This window comes from Quercus lobata, chromosome 9, assembly GCF_001633185.2.
Source record: "Quercus lobata isolate SW786 chromosome 9, ValleyOak3.0 Primary Assembly, whole genome shotgun sequence".
In the NCBI taxonomy this organism is placed as follows: domain Eukaryota; kingdom Viridiplantae; phylum Streptophyta; class Magnoliopsida; order Fagales; family Fagaceae; genus Quercus; species Quercus lobata.
In genome coordinates this window covers 17,938,400-17,958,559 of record NC_044912.1, presented here as the reverse complement: position 1 = coordinate 17,958,559, position 20,160 = coordinate 17,938,400, and the positions used below count along the sequence as shown (strand labels likewise).

At 33.9% G+C, this 20,160-nt stretch overlaps 2 protein-coding genes across 5 annotated transcripts; one reads left to right on the top strand and one right to left on the bottom strand.

Annotated features, from left to right (window-relative positions):
- The first annotated feature begins 848 nt into the window (after positions 1-848).
- On the top strand, positions 849-5,530 carry LOC115960229 (protein SICKLE). Of its 3 annotated transcripts, XM_031079015.1 has the most exons (4): positions 849-1,022; positions 1,154-1,226; positions 3,401-3,752; positions 4,421-5,530. In XM_031079015.1, the coding sequence occupies exons 3-4, from the start codon at positions 3,440-3,442 to the stop codon at positions 5,131-5,133; spliced, it is 1,026 nt and encodes a 341-aa protein (XP_030934875.1). In that variant the 5' UTR covers positions 849-1,022; positions 1,154-1,226; positions 3,401-3,439; the 3' UTR covers positions 5,134-5,530. The 3 variants fall into 3 exon arrangements, with proteins under 3 accessions (XP_030934875.1, XP_030934874.1, XP_030934877.1); XM_031079014.1 differs by having other exon boundaries at positions 849-1,226; XM_031079017.1 differs by having other exon boundaries at positions 850-1,226; positions 4,424-5,530.
- A 2,622-nt stretch (positions 5,531-8,152) lies between these two features.
- Positions 8,153-12,213, bottom strand: LOC115962239 (VIN3-like protein 2). Of its 2 annotated transcripts, none has more exons than XM_031081140.1 (4): positions 11,976-12,213; positions 10,510-11,167; positions 9,373-9,683; positions 8,153-9,101 (listed from the first exon to the last, which is right to left on the bottom strand). In XM_031081140.1, exons 1-4 carry the CDS (start codon positions 12,103-12,105, stop codon positions 8,254-8,256), a joined length of 1,947 nt encoding a protein of 648 aa, XP_030937000.1. In that variant the 5' UTR covers positions 12,106-12,213; the 3' UTR covers positions 8,153-8,253. The 2 variants fall into 2 exon arrangements, with proteins under 2 accessions (XP_030937000.1, XP_030937001.1); XM_031081141.1 differs by having other exon boundaries at positions 8,153-9,098.
- Positions 12,214-20,160: the final 7,947 nt, after the last annotated feature.

The window sequence follows — 20,160 nt, the reverse complement described above, 5'->3', positions numbered from 1 at the left end:
GATATTCCAAATGTGACAATTGAAAAATAAAAGGTAAATAAATAAGAGGACTTACTTAGAAACTCCCACTTTTTTGGGGTATGAGAGAAGTAATTGATAGGCAATCTTATTCCAAAGTTTTTTAGAATCGCTAATTTTCATACTTGGACTCGCGACTTACTTTTGTTTTTTTTTTTTTTGTGTGTTGTGGAAGATACTTACCATTGTGCCAATGCCTTATTGAGATGAAAGAAGTGGACTTACCACTAATTTACCTTAACAAAACTTTCCTAAATAGTGTTTGATTAGAAATTTGGTTCGAATTTTTCTATGAAGATCAAGAAGTTAGTTAGCCAAAAACTTTGTAACTCAATTAATTGACATCTTTTAACGTAAAATTATTGAATTATATAAAAAACAAAACAAATAAAAAATACCAAGAAGTATGTCAACTCAAAATAACCTAAATGATTGACGCTACACATAGCTTTTACTTTATTTCGATGATTATATAGATAAACTTTTGTGTCACAATTCTAATATGGAAATTTTTATAGAATAATGAACCTATAATGTTTTCTCCATTATTATGAATTAATACATCAAAATTGTGATAAAAAATTATGTTTGTAGACTTTTTTTTTTTTTAAGAAGGGAACAACTTTTGTGTCACAAATAATAGTAAGTACATCATAGAATTTATATATATATATATATATATATATAAAACCAAAACCTTTATACCTCCAACATTTTTACATGTCAGCATTATTACACCAGTATTATTAAAAAAAAAATTAAAAAACTCCTTTGAAGCTCCACATTTAAAAAAAAAAAACACAGTAACTATTTCTCCCCCAAAACATACCCGATAAAATTTACTCTCTTCAGCTCCTAAACAAAAAAACTATTTCTCAGTCTCTGTCTCTCCTTTCAAACGCAAACACAAACACAAACTCAGCCCAACAGAGACTGCAATACCCATACGCAGGAACCCAAAAACGGAAAACGTAGACGCAGAGCTTTCTCTCCTCCCGGCGACGGTAAGCGATAAAAACTAAATAGAGAAAATTGTTTTCTATCTTCTCACCGTCAGTTCAATTGAAGAAAGTGAAAGTAAACACCGGCAAAAGCGATTCAACTAAGCCACAAACGCTACGCCTCATGGTTGCAGAGTCTTCCACCTCGGTTACTGCTTCACAAAACCGCACAATCAACCTAACATCAAACTGCTGGAACGGCTACAGGTAAAATCTTTTATATTAATTCTGGGCGTTTAATAGGATTTAGGTTTGGCTATTTTGTTTGGTTTTGATTTAAGAAATTGGTTCAGATTTTGTTTTGATTTAGAAGAATTGGTTTTTATCAATACTCAAAACCCTAATATAGGTTCTCCCTCAATTTTGGTTCCTATACCACAGGATTGAAATAGTAAAAGGGGGAAGGGCAAGCTGCTTATGTGGCTTGGGGATATGGGTTTTGGCATCAGAATCAACCCCACATTACAGCGTATTGAGTTTGAGTCTGAAAGCATGACCTGCACATTAAACAATCTAGGTAGGATTATAAACTGTCATGGGGTGGGATTGTGTAAACATCTGTTTTAAAAAATCTGAAAGATTTGTTCAGTCTGTTTAAATTGTAAAATTTAACAGTACATTGTTCTTTGTACAAAGTTGAAAAATAAAATTAATGATTTCCAGCATAGTAACAATCGATTATAATTAAAAATGGAATATCGGAAAGAGGAATTTTTCTTTTTATGGGTTAAAAATTTCGGGGCTAGTAGAAAGGAACTGGCTTTGTTAAAGTTGGTGATAATAGGAATGGTAATTTATTTTTATGGATTTCTTAGTTCAGATAAAAGTATGAGAAAATTTACATTTTAAGACACTATAGTTTAGAGAGTGTACCAAATTAAACTAGGAAGCACGGACATTTCATTTAGGTCATACCATTTTAGGGTGTGTTTCGATACCGTTTATTTTGCTGAAATTAAAAAATTATTGCTAAAAGTACTGTAAATAAAGATAAAAGTTAGTTGAAATAGTATAGTGGCACTCAAGAATAGTGCCAAAAAGTGCATAGGCCCATAAATAATAGTAAAAATAAGTTGAATAGTGAAATAATTTTCATTTTTCATCAAAACCCAAATGCACACTATGGAAGCGTGTTGTGTTTGGGGTTTAAGTTTAATACGACCGAATTTGTTACCTAATGCTATGTTTGGAAGTTTGGAGGGAGAGGAAAGTAGAGGGGAGTAGAGAAGAGGAGAGTAATGGGGAGGAGAGTAGAGGAGAATGGTTATCCTCCATCTCGTTTGGATGTTTTTAAAATTAAGCAAGGGGGTAAGAAATAATGCTTGTTTATAATTTTGTTAATATGGTAAGGGTGAATTTGATAATTCATTTGGTCAAGCATTCCTATGCTCTTCTCTTTCTCCAAATATCTCCAATTTGGAGGAATTAAAAATGAGGGGTTAGAAGTAGTTAGAATCCCTCCAAATCCCCCTCTCTCTCCTCTCTTAAAAAACATCCAAACGAGGTAATTTAGCCTACTCTCCCTCCCTCTACTCTACTCCCCTCTACTCCCCTCCATCCAAACAAGCTATTAGTCCAATGGTTCACTTCCTGTCTTGTAGTTCTGCCACATGCCACCCATAGCCCACACCCCCTTCCTCCCATAGTTCCTTTTTATTGTTTTACTGTGCCAGTTTCAAACTAAAGATTTATCCCAGTCCCATCTCTTTACCACCTATATATACTGGGCCCAGGGGCTACAAATAAGCATTTGTTGTGGTTTGCTTCATGACAGATATACCTGGGAGATTTTCTTTAATGTTATTATGTTACCTTTCCCTTTTAAGTCATTGAAATTATGGGGACATGAGACAGTCTGAAAATGAATTTTTAATATGATTATTGTTGATGTTTCTTTCCCTTTTTAAAAGCTTTTGAACATTGCAAGCACTTTAAAGCCTGTGTAAAAAGCAAAGTTTTTGATAATATGCCAGGGCTTTTTGTTAAATTAAGAAATAAAAACCGACATGCTTAATTATATAAAGAAAATACATGAAGCTCAGTTTTCTTTCATAATTTTGCATGCCAAAACACATGTCACCAGTTTTTCTATATGGATTATTCTTTTCTTATAGGGATGTAACAGCATAAGTGAGAGTAGTTGTTGATCGAGTCATTGAGTGTACATCTTTTCTTCGTTTTTCTTATGCATCTAAATAGATGCAGATAGAGAGAGATGCAGAGGGGAAAACGGTGATGAAAGCATTAAACCTGATTGCTATTTTTTAAACTTCAATATCAGTTCACTCAAATTGTTATCCAGTTTTGTCATAAAAGTAGAAGCATGAAAGTTTTGCATCAAGCTGGACAGCTATTTGTTAATATTAGTTCATGTTTTCCAGGGAATGAGCTGTGGCTACTGTTTTGATCAGTAAGGTTAAATGGAGGATTCAGAGAAGAGAAGAGACAGACTGAAAGCAATGCGCATGCAAGCTGATCAGACTGAAGCTTCTAGTAATGTTGCAAGTCTCGCTGTGCCTGTTTCCCTTTCCAATCCATTGCTTGAAACCTCTGCAACTGTGTATGTGCAGGAGGAGTCACATGCTCCAAGGTTTGATTTTTATACAGACCCAATGGCAGCATTCTCTGATAGCAGGAAGAGGAGTGAGGCTGGTAATCAGATTAGACAAGATTGTTTCACATCTCCAAGTAATCATGGTTCTCCAATGGCACGGTTTTCACCATCTCTTCCAGGTTGTTTGTAATATTTACATCTTATGGTAAAATGATCACATTTGATTACCTCAAACAAATAGATACATATTTGTATAACCAACCATGCAATTTTTTTAATAAAGTTTTGGTTCTTGGGTGACAACATGATGTGATACTTCACTGTTATTATTAAATTAGTGGAAAATGAAACCATTTTCATTCTACAAATGCTATTCCTTTTTAGCAATATTTGATTTATTCTGGTGCTTTGAGTATTTGTTTGTATAATTAGAGCCACTTACAGAGATGAAACATGGTTGTTAGAGAACATGCCATTAGTAGTTGCTCAAAAGTAGCTTGAATGAATCCTAGCCAAGTACTTACCACCTGGTGGGACATATTGACTGGAAAATATTTGGAGGTCAATGCTTAGGCTTCAGTTGTTAACCTTTTGCAACTTATTCCCTCTGTCTATCATAGGCATGTCCTGGTGCAAATGCATGCAGTAAACTTTTAAATCCTATTTTAAGGCTTATCCTTTTAATGTCAGTGAAAATAAAGATGGGATTCTTGCATTATAATTTGTTTTATCCCAGAATGTTTTATGATTATTATTGGTCACCTAAAGTTTCTCTTTTGCTTTAGTTCATAGTCAATGAGATGTCTTGTCCCATTCCCCCTTAACATATTCATTTACTATGATTTAGCAGGACCAAGGAACCCTGGAATGAATCCGCCTCCTGCTCATCAAATCCAGACCAGCAGTTCTCCCCATCAGATGATGTACCAAGCACAAGGTTCTTATTACAACTCTGGTCCCCATGGAAGCCCAATAGGAACAGCCAGTCCTTTTTCCATGCATCCGCGAACTCCTGAAGTCTGGAATGGACCAATGAACCCAACTAGCTATAGGTTTCCATCTAATCCATCTAGAGGGGGTCATCTTCCAAGCCCTGGCTTTGGACCAAGAGGTAGCCCGCGTTTCAATACTGGGCAAGGCAGGGGTCACTGGGTCAGCCACAGTCCAAGCCCTGGTTCAAGACATGGAGGCAGCCCTAGCCCTGGTTCAGGAAGAGGAGGGGGCCGCTGGTATGGAAGCAGCATGAGCCCTGGTTTGGGACAGAGTAGTGGACGAGGGTGGGGTTCTCATGCTCATCCATCGACACCAGAGCGGTTTTATAATGAGTCCATGTTAGATGACCCATGGAAACTTTTGGAACCAGTTGTATGGAGGAGTGTGAGTGCTTTAGTGAATAGTTTGAACACCCCTGCCTCACCTAAATCCTGGATTTCAAAATCTCCTATAACAAAAAGACCGAAAGTTTCAGAATTTTCAAACAAGTCAAGTTCTCAACCAAGCTTAGCCGAGATCTTGGCTGCCTCTTTTAATGAATCTGTAAATGATGCATCAAGCACATGACGGTTGCTGGGAATTCCATAGAGCCTTTTGCTACACTTACTTCCCTGCTCAGTATGGTTTCTATCCAGAAAGCGAAGCAGGAAGGCAAAAAGGTGTTTGCTGGACTCACATGCTGTGAGAGGGAAGATGTATATATCGGATGTATGATATACCTTCTCTTGAACACCTGAAGACAAAAAATTCCATTCGAAGAAACTCTTTAGTATTTGCAATTGCATGTAATGATCTCTGCTGAAATTCAGAGTAAACTATCAGATGGCTTCAAGCATCTGATACTGTACTAACATAGCAAATTGATAATGGTTATGTTTTGCAAGTTCTTGTGGCTACTGCAAAGGTTTCCTTTGCAGTTGAATATTTCTACAATTTTATTACATATTTATCGCTTCAGTGTGCAGCTGATGGGGCTGTTCCAACAAGTTCAAGTCAAGCACTGTTACCGTCAAGCTAATCGCTGTGCAGACATGTTAGCTAGATTAGGGACTGTGCAGGTTTTAAGTTCTGTTAGTTTTGATAGTCCACCTGAGGATGTTATGTATAGTTTTTTAAAACCCTGCATACATACATATATATGACTGTAACTTTGTCCCAAATAAGCATAAAGCAACAACACAACTACGTGGAAGTGGATGGAACTTCCAGGAAAGGTGATCCTCATTGTCACTGTTCTGGGGCACGTACCATAAAATTACATTTTCACCATTCTCATGTTTCTGATCAATGGTGATGGGAGGGAGGTAAAAGTGACCAAGTATTGGATACATAAAGCTGGTGGCAAATATTATGAAAGTGGCATTCAATATTTCTGTCTCTCTCTTTTTAGAGAAGTGAAAAAAAAAATGGAGCTCACACTTGTGTTCACAGCTCCAGCCCACTTGAACCCAACTCATGTGCAGCACTTGATCAATAATGTGACTTGTCATTACTTAAATCCATAATTTTCAAAATCACTGAGTGATGGGTCACGCGTGCCAATATTTTATTTTTGTCTTCCTATATATATATATATATATATATATGTTATCCTTCAACTAAAATGATGCAGTTTTCTGGGTTTGTTTGAAGGGACTGTGGACTGGAGCAATTGCTTTTTGGTAATTTGGGACTAACAAGTAAGACTTTTAAGTTTTGATTGTTATGTACAACTTTTTAAAAATAAGTGTACTTTAGCAAAAAAATATTTCAACAAAAAATTAAATAAATTATTTATAAAGATACACAATTTGCATGGTACTTTGTAGCAAACAGTTGAGTCTAATCGCCGATTTTCGTCACAAGTAGTAACAGTTGTGTCTACTCGCCAGTTCTCATCATGGTAACTACTGACAGTGTATTCTTGTATACGATTTTTCTACTGCAGGCCATTGTCACGAGGCAACTGATCTTGAATGGCTCTGTTTGAAACCTTTATTTTGTTAAAATTAAAAATTTATTGTTGATAAGTATTATAAATAAAAATATAAATTAATTAAAATGATACAATAAAATCTATAAATAATATTAAAAATACAATAAAACTCATAAATAACAATAAAAATAAACTGAATAGCTAAATAATTTTCATTTATAACATGTTTCAAACGGAAACGGAAGCTAGACATTAGACAAGACTCTCTCTTTCTCTCGGGTTAATGATTGAATACTCCGTAGTCTAGACTTTTTTTGGGTATACGTGTTCCCTATTTAAAAGGCACGTACCACGTAAAAAAGCAAAGAGTACAGAAAAAAAGATGTTAGGCTCCGGTGGCTTTTAATGCTTTCTTAATATAACAGTTGTGCTAACCAGATCTTGTCATAGTAAAATGAGACCTGTTAAAGCTTTTTTCCTTTTTTTTTGAGAAAGGAGACCTGTTAAAGCCGGAAAATATCAAGGACACAAAAAATTTAATAATTTTTGCCAAAAAGTTCCACGTGACGAATTGTAAGTATTAGACCTATCAACTTATTATTTTGTCTTCATTACTCACATCATGTGACAAATTGTTGTAAAAATTATAAGATTTTTTTTCATGTTCCTAACATTACTTTTAAAATTGTCAATGCAATAAGGTTTGCTTACTTATATTACCCCCAAAAAAAGACCTGAGCCTCCACTTTGGACCCAAGGTTTTGGGCTTTTGCCTATTTATTTAGGAATTTTCTCTTGCAGGTAATTTTCATAAACTCAACTCCTACATCCCTTTGAAAAAAATAAAATAAAATAAAACTCCTACATGCCTCTCTTTTGGGTACAGACGAATCCTAGATCTCTTTTTGGTATTACACAACTAGTCGTAAGTTAATCAAGTATGACAAAGAGAACAAAAAAATACTTTTAAGTGCTTGGAACCTTCAGGAAGCTGTTACAATAAAATGTGTTTCTTAGTAAATAACAGACTTAAGCATTTCTTAAGCTGGCTCAAAATACATTTCGAAGGGTCTGAAGAATGAAAAGGTATCTCATGCATTAGATATATACATCCTCTCACAACGAATAAACCCCACCCCCCGCGGTTGTTTATCCTCATTTTCATTGCAAGTGAGACTGTCCCTTAAGGACACCTCCAATAGATGAGCCAACATCTATTTCTCTCCAAATTGTGCAAAGCTAAATTCAAAAAATATGCATAGGCAAATGACATGCTAACAGAACTCTCCAAACCTAGAGAGCCATTATAGCTCTCCAATCCAATATTTTATAGCAATTTTCATCCGACACCAACAGTCACAAATCACAACTCAGCAAAGCCAAGATCCACCATGCTAAACCTCTGCTACACTAAACTAAACAACCAAGTTCTACCATACTCAGGCTCCTCCACACGCAACCATGCCCGTTCACACAACCAGTCAAAACCACACAAATCACAAACCTCCACCAATCAGAACCCAATCACTATTTGTAAATCCCTGTTTCTCCAGCTCTAATGTTGGAGTATTTCAAACTAGGGTTAGATGTTATACCAAACAATATATTTCTGCCATTCTATATGTACATTTTAAAGCTGTCATTCTAAAAATTAACTGATAATGAGAAATATAAATCAAAGCCAAATCTATATCATGTTTTGCCAATAAAAACCTACATATCTTGGTTACTCCTAAATCTCATGTAACTAATAATAATCCCCTATTCAACATTTAGTGCCATAACCTGAAGCAAAGCCCATGCCTAGAAACTGGCTTTTGTTCGCTTGATATCTTGTCCATGAAGGTATGTATAAGCTGTCCAGCTAAACTTGGAGGGTCATCAAGCAAAACATGCACAAAGACATTAACCACGTTTCTCTCTTGCTCTGTAGCCCTGAGGCTGAACCAAGACAGAAATTTTACTCTAAAATCTTCATCCATGTGCCCTTCATGCTCTAACCATTTGACCACTCGCACAGAGTGTTCATAATCACTCTCCTCAGGTCTTTTACAACCCATTACCGGAACTGCCCCCATTCCACTAGGTTTACAAGGTGTGGAAGGAGAAACCGCTTTGGGGCTTACTGAAGATGCGGCTTCAACGAAAGGAGGCAGCAAATGATACCCGTCACACTGGCTCTTGTTGAAGTCATACAATGGCTGAAGCTTTGCAGTGTGGTTTGCTTGGTTTGGTAACTTGTTACTAGACTTTGTTGACTCCACCTGAGGATGATTTTGAGCTATTATTGCATGTTCTGCCTTTCCATTATCTAAAGCTCTGAAAAAGGTTCCACCTGATGGAGATGTCACCCATTTAGCTTCTGAAATACTCAATATCTCAGTGCTGCTAAACAAAGAAACCTTGCAGAAATATTCAGTTGAAGGTTGAAGATAGAGTATATGGAAAATCTTCTGTGGCCTAAATACAATGAAAGTGGGTTGGTCTGGATAATCCTTCATGACAGACTCGCGATGCCACAGCCTGCAGCCTAGGAAGTTTTTCAGCAGATGATCTTCATATTCTAGCACAATGGTCACTGAGGTAGATGTGGACTTTTCAAATTGGATTTGACAAGCTGCTAAAAATATTTCAACCAAACATCATAAGGGAAAAATTAATGCACATTATAAATGATTCAAGAAAAAGGTGACTTTATTCTTCACATTAATATAGAGACACTATTATTTCAGATTCAAAAACTCAAAAATTGATCCCATGTCTACGTTTACGATTACAGTGACTATGTTTATGACTTTATGATGCCAGCATGACTTCCCAATCTTAATATATATATGAAGGCATTTTATAAGAAAATTGAGACCTCAAATTCTAAAACATAAGGAGCTTACCAGTTGGATGTTTCTTTTCCTCATAATCAGGGTAAAATATTGAATCAAAAGATTCTAGTGCAGAAGCACACAACTTCTGAACCTTAGAACCACAGGAGAGTCTGTTGACAATGCTTCGTGCCATACTTGTGCATACCTGATCCAGAGGTCCCACTTCATCGTTCAGTATATTCACTGCATTTTCCACTGTCTTCTGAACTTCTTTGTATAGTGTTGTTCCCATGAGAATCTTGTAAGCCAAAGATAATCGTAGGCACAGTACATCCACTCTTCTGGCTTCCTTGGCAATTAACATTTGTTTTCTCCAAGTTCTACAAAACCAATTAGCAATCCATGACCCAGTTCTTGGTACTAAAAGCAGATGGTCTGGATCAATTAACCAGATAAGTGAGTAGCAATGTGAAGTACTGACAGCGTCTTTTGCTATTGGATTAGGTTGGTTCACTCAATTCATGTTTGGTTAGATCAATGTAAATCAGCATGTAAACTGTATAAAGAGTTCCATGATCATGCAATGCATTCTAAAGTATCAGATATCATAAAACATACAAATTGTAACATAAAAGTGTCTTCATAAAGTTTGCTTTTGGATTAGGTTGGTTCACTCAATTTCTCATCCTTGACCCCAACTAACCTAAATTTGGTGTGCACCTGGCAGCTGAACCTATATTAAAGGATACTCAATGTCAGACACCCTAATGAGTAAGTTTGTTGGACATCATATTTATATATGTTAAGGCAGTTGAATTGGACGTTGTATCATTTCACACCAATATGAACTGGCCTGATCAACGTATAAAGAGTTCCATAACCATGTGAGTACCTGCACAAATATGTATGGATAAAAGGTAAATGTTATTTGCCAAAAATGTTTTTGTGAGTGCCCACTGAGGTGCTTCAACTTGCTGGGGAAGTAAAAAATAGAGCTGGTAGTAACGTTCTCCATTTGTGAGCAAAAGTTCATGTTCTAAAGTACTATACAGTAAAAAAAAAAAAAAAAAATCAACAGGTAGTTGGGTTTCTTGTCTTTGGTTGCTTCTGTGCATCTAGTACTACAAATTATTCACCGAGTTAGAAGCTCACAAGTTTTTTATTGAGATGTTCAGTGTTCATTAGTGCTGCTGAAAAACTACTTACCTCATTAGCCCATTGATTTTTTTGCAAGAAACACAATAGAAGCTTCCATCCAACTTTGTATGACATCCATTCTTCATAATACCAGCTCTTTCATGCTTCAAAGCACATTCCAAATGGCATGACAATCCACACAGGTCATAAGGAGCATCAGAGCCACAGGTCAACCACAGACTAGGATCCTTGTTATCATCATAATGATGACAGATGCAGCAAGAACATCTCTTGCAAAAAGCATCCTCTGGATTCAAAGTAGCTTTACACGCAACATTCTGACAGAGCAGGATTTTAGCATGTTCTTCTTCATTGTTCTCCAGAGGAACATGATTCAGGTCAGTCAATTGTCGAGACGGGGGCCCTATGTTCCTTCTCCTTTTATGTCCAATATGAGCTGGAGAAAAGGCAGGAGAATTATCAGAATCGCTCCTCTTTGAATTCTGGGAAACTAACTTTAGAAGGTGTCCTATCATTTGAGATTTTGTGTATCCTGTGTACTTCCTCTCTTTTCCCATTTCAGCACAGATGATTTCAAGAAGCTCCGGGCGGGTAAAGGATTGAAGCATCTCCGGGGCATCTTTTGGCCATTGGGCAATCTCATGGACTAGCTCTCTTTTCTCTCCCAAGCTTAGCCGGCTACATTTTTCAGGATCAAGTATACAACCTTCAAAAAAAAAAAAAAAAATCTAAGTTGAACTTCATATCGCAAATGTCATGTGTAGATGAAGTTTTAACATGACTCTGAATATAACTTTCAATGAACCTAGGAAGGAAAAAGTTGTTGTTCACATTCTCCAATCAATTGTTCATATAGCAATGGTAAAATTGAAAACGAAAATGCACAACACCCACAACTCCAAAGACCCATCACCAAATGCTTGAACATGATCTTTACCAATGTATCCACTTATTTTCATAAATTTCTTCCTATTATTGCATTGCTTTATTTGCTCCCTTAACATGAAAATACAAATAGTGTATCTGAGAGATGTTCATTCATTCAAGTCCTGATTTTTATTGCTTAATATTTGTCTAAAGGACAGAAAATTATCAGTTGTTCAAGACACTCTCAGATTTTCTCTCAAATATATTCCCCAAAACTCTCATTTGATATGCAACTTAAAATTCACAACTCAAAATTTTAACCTTTTTTTTTTTAACTAGTAAATTATGCTCCAACCCATGACATTATCTTCCATGCCATTAATACTGAAGGATGATGAAGTCTCATTTGAGCTAGAGCTCATTCATTAATTGAAGTACTAATTTTTGACATACATTTTGCAAGAACAATAATTATAATAAGACTGAAAAAAAAAAAAAAAAAAAAAAAAAAATCAAAGCTGAAAGCCAGAGACAAAATAACTCTAACCACGTAACCACCACCAAATACATTATACATTATGGAAAAGACTCCAAAATAATAATGGCTGTGAAAGAACAAAAACCCAGAAAAGATTTCAAACACTAACCTGAGAAAACCGACTCCATGCCTGAAAACCTTTCTTCGGGTTTAGTTAGAGTTTTTAAAACATGAAACAGAGGACTCAAACTCAAAGCTGTGGAGAGAGAGAGAGTTTGTGGAGAAAAAACAAGACTCATCAATAATGTGAGTGTGTGAGAGAGAAATCAAGTATCATCAAAACCATTCTCTCTTCGGCCTTTGCTTTCAGTTTGCTTGAGGCTAATTTTTTTCTTTTACTTCTTTTTTTTTATTATATATTTTTTTAGCTACCGTTCGTGCGTGATATGATATGACTCTTATACTACCACGCACCCTAATCCACACCCAAATTCACTACTGCTTTATGCGTCCCTAACATTACTCATAGAATACTGTCTCAAATTCTCATTTAGTATTTCACTACTACCGCGGCTATGATTAGGATAATTATTGAAAGATATTTTTTCGCTTTTAAAAGTTACATCATAAAAGTTGTGACCTCATACTTTAACTATATTTGGTTAGCAACCTTAATTTTTTTATTAAAAATGTATTTATATTTTCAAATATTTCGATTAAATTTTTTTTAAAGATAATTATTGTCATGCTGAATGAACTTTTTTCTCTTAAGACTTTCAAGCACTTTATGTATGAGGAGGTGCCAATTCGGTTATAGGGTCCTTAACATATTTCAAATTTTTTTTTTTTTTGAGAAGCCAACAAATTTTGCCATTTTTTTTGAGTGATTTTCAGCCTATGACATCCGTTTCGGGAATTGAACTTTAAATCTCTTATTCAATCATTAAAAACTTTACTAATTGAATTAATTAACTGGAACTCACTTTGACATATTTCAATTTAGTTCACTAGTTCTTACACTAAATATGTTTTATAAAAAAAAAAAAAAATTCTACGTATGTTCTTATCACTCTAATTTATAGACGGTGACATAATTAATACCATGTCATGCTGTATACTGTCAAATTGACATGGGGTTCTTTCTCAAAAAAAAAAAATTGACATGGGTTGATGAATTTCATTTATTTCATCCACGTTTTCTATTTATCAATAAGAATTCATGAGACATTCTAAAGTATGAGCACGGGTTTTTGAAACAAAGTGAAAGTTTAAACTTTATAGAGCACATGCAATTTAATATACTATAAATTAGTATTATTATATAAATTTATTTCACTAATTTTATCTTTAAGACAGTGCCTAGATCATTATACTTTTTGTGTGGGTTGAAACTTACCCAACAAATAATTTCGCTATATTCTGTCAAAGTTATAGATGTTGTTCATTGGGGCTTTAGTCACTAACTCTTTGCCATTAGGCCACCAACTTTCTTGACCTTCTAAAATAATCTTGAGATTTTATTTTGAATTCATAAAATGGTTATTAGTTTCTAGATAATTTTTTTTTTTTTTTAATAAAAAGTTTAGGTGAGGGAAGGCTACCCCATACTAGGGCCAAGGTAAACCACAGGTCTTAGAGAATATTTACATTAGACTTATAGATCGCCCACTAAGAAGGACTGTTAGCAACAGGACTCGAACCTAGGCATTTTGGACAAAACGTTTGAGCCTTACCAATTGAACTAACTCCCCTTAGTTTTCCAGATAAGTTTTTGCCCTAGTGATAAAGGTTTTTTCTCTTTAATGTGAGGAAATAAAGTGATGAGTTTTGCGTGTTAAATATAAGTAATGTAAGTTTTGTGTGTATTGGTATTAGATTTCTCACAAGAGTATAACCAGTGAGACAAGCTTTTGATCTTTACAATAATAAAAGTGTGAAATTTATATTGATATTAGTTAAAAATATAAGATTTAATTTGACCCAAAAATAAAATTTAAATGTGAGGAAAAAAAGCAATGAGTTTTGCCTGTTAAATATAAGTAATATAATTTTTGTGTGTATTGGTATTAGATTTCTCACAAGAGTATAACCAGTGAGACAAGCTTTTTTATTTTTATTTTTTTAGATGGATAGTGAGACAAACTTTTGATCTTTACGATAATAAAAGTGTGAAATTTAAATTGATAATGGTTAAAAAAATAAGATTTAATTTGACCCAAAAATAAAACTTAAAAAAAAAAAAAATTCCCCATACTATATTAATTTATTATCATGTACTAGTGTCCTACTCCTGGCTACTAGGATGGTAAAAGCCCACGCGCACATATAGTTCCTCTGATATGGTCGACGATATTTCGGTTATATGACTCTTTCACTATTTGTTGCTGCGCGGTGAAAGGCGTGAGAGAGTGAAACGAACCTTTTTCGTGTGGGAATTGTGTACGACGCGAGGTCTATAGTTGATATGAGTCCTTTCATTGGTGTCCTGCATTTACCTAATGAATCAAGATTGTTAAGATCTGTATCTTTCTGCTGCTTCTTTTTTTGTACAGAATGGACGGCATGTGGGTCTCACCTAGTCCCCACTTTACACTACAGTTTTCTTTTTATAATTTATAAGGCATATTGTGACAAAATTAGTGTAAATAGCCGGGTTTATGTTTTCGTAAGTTTAATTGGTAAAATCTTTTATAATTGAATAAGATATTTGAATAAGAGAATTATTATTAGAAGTGAACGTTATAGGTTGGAACTCTCTTTAAAAAAAAAAAAAAAAAACTATGCACTTAACATTTTTGGGAATGTTTGAACTATGGATAATATTGAATTATATTTTTTGTTTTTAATATAAATTTGGTAGTATTTTAAGTTTGGCATCGGCTACATATTGATTATTTTTTACGGAATAATCAAGTCAATAAATTAATTGGTTTTTAGTGTAGGCATACGGTAGGAGGGGATTGAATTTCAAATCTTTTTTATTTTTTTTGCAAATAAATTTCTTGTTTAATTAAAAAAAAAGTAATCAGCTGAGTTAACTGGTTTCTCAAATCAAAATATAAGAAACTATAGATAGTTTAATTTTTGATATATAGCCCAATTGGATCACAAGATATTAGATAAATTTTTCTAGGGTGCAGGCCCACTACAGTGACTTGCAAGTGCAACTAAGGCCTTCAAGCATTGCACTTGTTTGAGTTCCTATTCAATATTTCGCATCATAATTTGGTTCAAGCCCAAAAAACCAATGTGTATCAAGCTTACAAATAATTATGATCAGAAATTGTGATGGGTCTTCCAGGTCTATCCAATTCAGTCATTCGACCTGTTCTTCACAAACTGAAAGTCCAATTAATGAAAGCATGACTTAAAAATTCGAACACATTATTGAATGTAGTTATGTGATGCATTCAAGACACTACAGCTATAAATTAGAGAAAAGCAGTGATGGTGTTGGGTTTGGTATAAGGCTGGGTCAAGGATCGGATAGCCAAGCCCATTTTGAGCTGAAATTCGGTCTCTGAGTTGTGAATTCAATTCATAATAAAGAAAGCTTAGCCTAGAATATTCCTCATATGCCCTTTGTATAACTAGAAAGAAGTCCTTTTTATATATATATGTGAGAGAGAGAGAGAGAGATTTTAAGTTAGAAAAAAGTCATGCCATCAAATGCACAGGCTCACTCAATACATGTTGGCGTAAAATCTCAGAGACTGATAGATCATAATGTTCCCGTTTGGCGTTTGTCAATAACCTATAAGTCAAGTGGTTTTTTTTGTGTGTGTGTGTGTGTGTGTGTGTGTGTGTGTGTGTGTGTTTTTTTTTTAATATTTTGTTTTGTTTTTAATGGATATTTTATAGAGTTTGATTCTTCATCTCCTTTCCATTGAGACTAATGCTATGAAATAATATAACCATTTTCTTCCATGTTTATTCAAAATTCTTTTTTTCTTTTTTCACATTTATATTTTATGCTAATTTTTTTTTAAAGAGAATATTACATATTTTTTTTAGAGTAATTATTCAATACTCCTATTTTTGATACCTTCTTTCACACTTTCACTCTTAAATCAAAATATGGTTTTTTTTAAGCGATAAATTTTGTTAGGGAATATATGTGTGTTATTAGAGATATATTAGACATATTACAACATGGTATACACATCAATGCATCTACTCTAGCATATATAAACACACGTATGAGATGTTGTGTTTGCACTTGACGTGACAAAAGAAATAGCCCTAAATTAAGATTAGTGAGCATTTGCACCCGGTCTTCTAAATGGTATATGTTGGTATAATTTAGCATCAAAGCATAAAAAAGCACCATTACCTAGTCTTTCAGGTCTAAAAAATTTACAATCTTGCCACAAAGTCGTCTTACATATACAACAGTACTGTAGGTCCCTTCTATAATTTTTAATATATTTTATTCCCTTCGCTACAGTATTGTAAAAATTTATACTTTCTCTCTCTTGCTTTCATTTCTCTTTATCTTCCATCTTTTCTCTCTCTCTCTCTCTCTCTCTCTCTCTCTTGTTCTTGTTCTGCCCTCTCTACTTCTTAAACCAGAAACTACCTTTCCTCAAACCCAAAACCCCGTGTGGTGGTGGTGGTAGCGGCAAAGGTAGGCGTGGCATAGAAGTTTCGTTGATGTGGCGGTGGTGGTGGTGTGGGTTTGGGTCGGTGGTGTTGGGGTGGTCTACCTCTCTTCTCTATCGCTATCTCTCTCTAGTTGTTGTCGTGGATGGGTTTGTTGTCATGGGTTGGTTTTGATCGTGGGTTGGTGGATTTTAGTATTAGGTTTGCTGCCATGGGTAATGGGTTTGCTGATTGGTGTGGTGGAATGGCAAGGTGGAGATCGACGTGGTGGGTTTCAAGATCGACGATGGTGGATTTTTGGGTTTCGGCGTTGTTTTTGTTGTCGGCGAGATTGACGATTTCTTTGTGTGTGTGTGTGTTTTTTTGGTGATTATGTGGTGGCTGTTTCTTGTGGAAGTGGTTGTTGTTAGTGGTTTTTGGAGGCTTCTTTGTGTTTTTTTTTTCTTTGTCGTGGTTAATTCTTGTGGTTGTGGTTGTGGTTAGTGGTGGGTTTGGTGGTCTGAGTTGTGGGTTTGCTCGGATTGGTTGTCAGGGTGGTGGGTATGGTGATTTTTGTGGTGGGTTTCTTGTAGTATTCGGCAGTTTGTGTCAAGGTAGTTAATACCGTATCGGTATTGGCTGTACCGGCCGGTATGTACCGTACCGATATGTATACCGGTATCAAAATATCAATGTTTCGTACTAGTTTAAATACCAGTCATACCGGCCAATTTCGAGCAATACCGGCCGGTACATAATTTTTTTTTTTTTTTTAAGTTATGTAATTTTTGAATTTTTGTTAGGGCAGAATGGTAACTTATTAGTATTATTTGTTTTCTTAGTATGCAATAGTAACTTTTAAGCTTTCTATTTTTTATATTGTTTTTTCTTTTCTTTTAATTGATACTAAAGTCTAAAACCATGAATAATTAGTTCTGAATTGAGAAAATGTTTTACGGTAAAATTTTATATTTATTATAATATATATATATATATATATACACACACACATACATACATACATATATATATATATATATAAATAGCGGTAAACCCCAAAACGATACACCGGTATTGACCGGTATCTGAAATATATCGTATCGCTGGCCAAACCGGTACAGCCTTCGATATGGTATTGACTCCCTTGTTTGTGTGTGTGTGTGTGTGTGTGTGTGTGTGTGTGTGTGTGTTTTTTTTTTTTTTTTTTTTTTTTTTTTTTTTGTTGGTGGTTCTTATGGTGGCAGTTTCTTGTGTTTGTTGTTGTTGGTGGTGGGTTTGCTTGGATGTGAGTGGCAATGGTGGTGGTTGGATTTTTAAATAAAACACAGAAATGAAGAGGAAGAGAGACAGAGAGAAAAGAGAGAATGAGGAGAGGAAGAGAGAGAAAGAGGTGATGAAATTAATATTATAAATAGATGATATAAATAAGAAATGAGATGTTAGGTGCATTGTAAAATGGAATAGTATAATAGAGAAAGTAGCTTTTGAGATAGTAAAATGAGATAATTTGTAGAAATTGAAGGTGAATGCTCTAAGACTATAAGAGTGAATATTCTCAACAAGAAAATTAATTCAGATAAGGGAGATTTGGAAGTTTTCCATTAAGTGCTTGTACTGCGAGGACAGACCCAGGTGGGGTCTAAGGAGGCTCGGGCCCCTTGGGTCCAAATTTTTTTAATTATTATATATTTCATTTTTGTAGTTGGACCCCTTCGAAAACCTTACATCCCTTTCTCTTCAATAAGCATAGCTAGCCTCACCCAAATAGTAACTATCCAACCCAAAAATTTAACAAAAACAATAATAAATATGCACAATGGTGATCTTATTTTAGCCACAAAAAAAAAAAAAAAAAAAAAACTATTTTACTACTAAAGAACTAAAAAATCATGTGTTATTGGAGAAGTTAAAGCTAAATTTTTTACAACTACAATAAACTGGTATAAATACCAATTGACTGTAGCAAGTTGTTAAAAATAAAACACAATATTTTATTAAGATTATATCTCTTCCTTCAATTAAAAAACTCAAATTCTCTCTCTTTCTTTATTATTTTAATGAGTTGTTTATATTATTTTAAATGAAGTGATAAAAAAACAGAACATTTGATATTAGGTGTATTGCAAAGTAAGGTGGTAAAATAGATAAAGTAGTTTTTTGAAGTGCTAAAAGCTAAAATTTTTAGCACCACCATTGTGAATGCTCTAACTTCAACAAAAAAAAAAAAAAAAACCCCTAACTACCCTAGTATTAAAAAAAAAATTATTTTGTTTTTGTTTTTGTCTTTGTTGGTAAATTATTGCAGCTTAATGCATTTAGAAACAATGATTTTGAGTATTATATAATTTTTTAATACTATATGGATGCTTGGAGTTTTTTGTTTTTTTTTTGTTTTGTTTTTTTGTTTTTTTTTTTTCCTTTATATTGCAACCGTCACTAGCTTAAAATCCTGGGTCCATCTGTGTTGTACTGCTCTTTAATTAACACCTTCGAAAATGACTTGTCAATACCTTTCTCATCGTTATAGAGTTCCTTAATTTGTGAAATTGTCGGCAAATTACTTTAAATTTAAAAAAATAAATGTATATGCTCAAAAAATCGTAAGAAATATGTGGAAGTAAAGAAAATCATGTCTACATTATATGAAAGGATTTCATCATTTTTTAATTATTATATATTTCAATTTTGTAGTTGGACCCCCTTCCAAAACCTTAGGTCCCCTTCTCCTCAATAAGCATAGCTAGCCTCACCCAATAAATAGTAACTATTCAACCCAAAAACTTAACAAAAAAAATAAAAATATGCACAATGGTGATTGTATTTTAGCCCCCCCCCCCCCCCAAAAAAAAAAACTATTTTACTACTAAAAAACCAAAAAATCATGTGTTATTGGAGAAGTTAAAGCTAAATTTTTTACAACTACAGTAAACTGGTATAAATACCAGTTGACTGTAGAAAGTTGTTAAAAATAAAATACAATATTTTATTAAGATTATATCTCTTTCTTCAATTAAAAAACTCAAATTCTCTCTCTTCCTTTATTATTTTAATGAGTTATTTATATTATTTTAAATGAAGTGATAAAAAAACATAATATTTGATATTAGGTGTATTGTAAAGCAAGGTGGTAAATAGATAAAGTAGCTTTTTGAAGTGCTAAAAGCTAAAGTTTTTCACACTACCACTGTGAATGCTCTAACTTTAACAAAAAAAAAAAAAAAAAAAAAAAAAAATCCTAACTACCCTAGTATTAAAAAAAAATATATATATATATATTTTTTTTTGTTTTTGTTTTTTTTTTTTTTGTCTTTGTTGGTAAATGATTGCATCTTAATGCATTTAGAAACAATGATTTTGAGTATTTTATAATTTTTAATACTATATGGATGCTTGGAGTTTTTTTTTTCCTTTATACTGCAACCGTCACTAGCTTAAAATCCTAGGTCCATCTATGATGTACTGCTCTTTAATTAACACCTTTGAAAATGACTTGTCAATACCTTTCTCATCGTTATAAAGTTCCTTAATTTGTGAAATTGTCGGAAAATTACTTTAAATTAAAAAAAATAAATGCATGTGCTCAAAAAATTGTAAGAAATATGTGGAAGTAAAGAAAATCATGTCTACATTATATGAAAGGATTTCATCATTTATTAATGTTAGTATGATTATTTAGTAAAAAAAAATGTTAGATGATTATATCAATTATTCCTTAATAAAATATTATATTGACCTTCCTATATAACATTAAAAAATCACAAAGCAAACGGTAT

Coding starts and splice junctions, on each gene's coding strand:
- LOC115960229 (XM_031079015.1), top strand. CDS start 3,440: ATGGAGGATTCAGAGAAGAGAAGAGACAGACTGAAAGCAATGCGCATG. Junction 3,753..4,420: donor GTTTTCACCATCTCTTCCAG/GTTGTTTGTAAT, acceptor ACTATGATTTAG/CAGGACCAAGGAACCCTGGA.
- LOC115962239 (XM_031081140.1), bottom strand. CDS start 12,105: ATGAGTCTTGTTTTTTCTCCACAAACTCTCTCTCTCTCCACAGCTTTG. Junction 9,684..10,509: donor AAAATCAATGGGCTAATGAG/GTAAGTAGTTTT, acceptor TTGGTTTTGTAG/AACTTGGAGAAAACAAATGT. Junction 9,102..9,372: donor GGAAAAGAAACATCCAACTG/GTAAGCTCCTTA, acceptor AAATATTTTTAG/CAGCTTGTCAAATCCAATTT.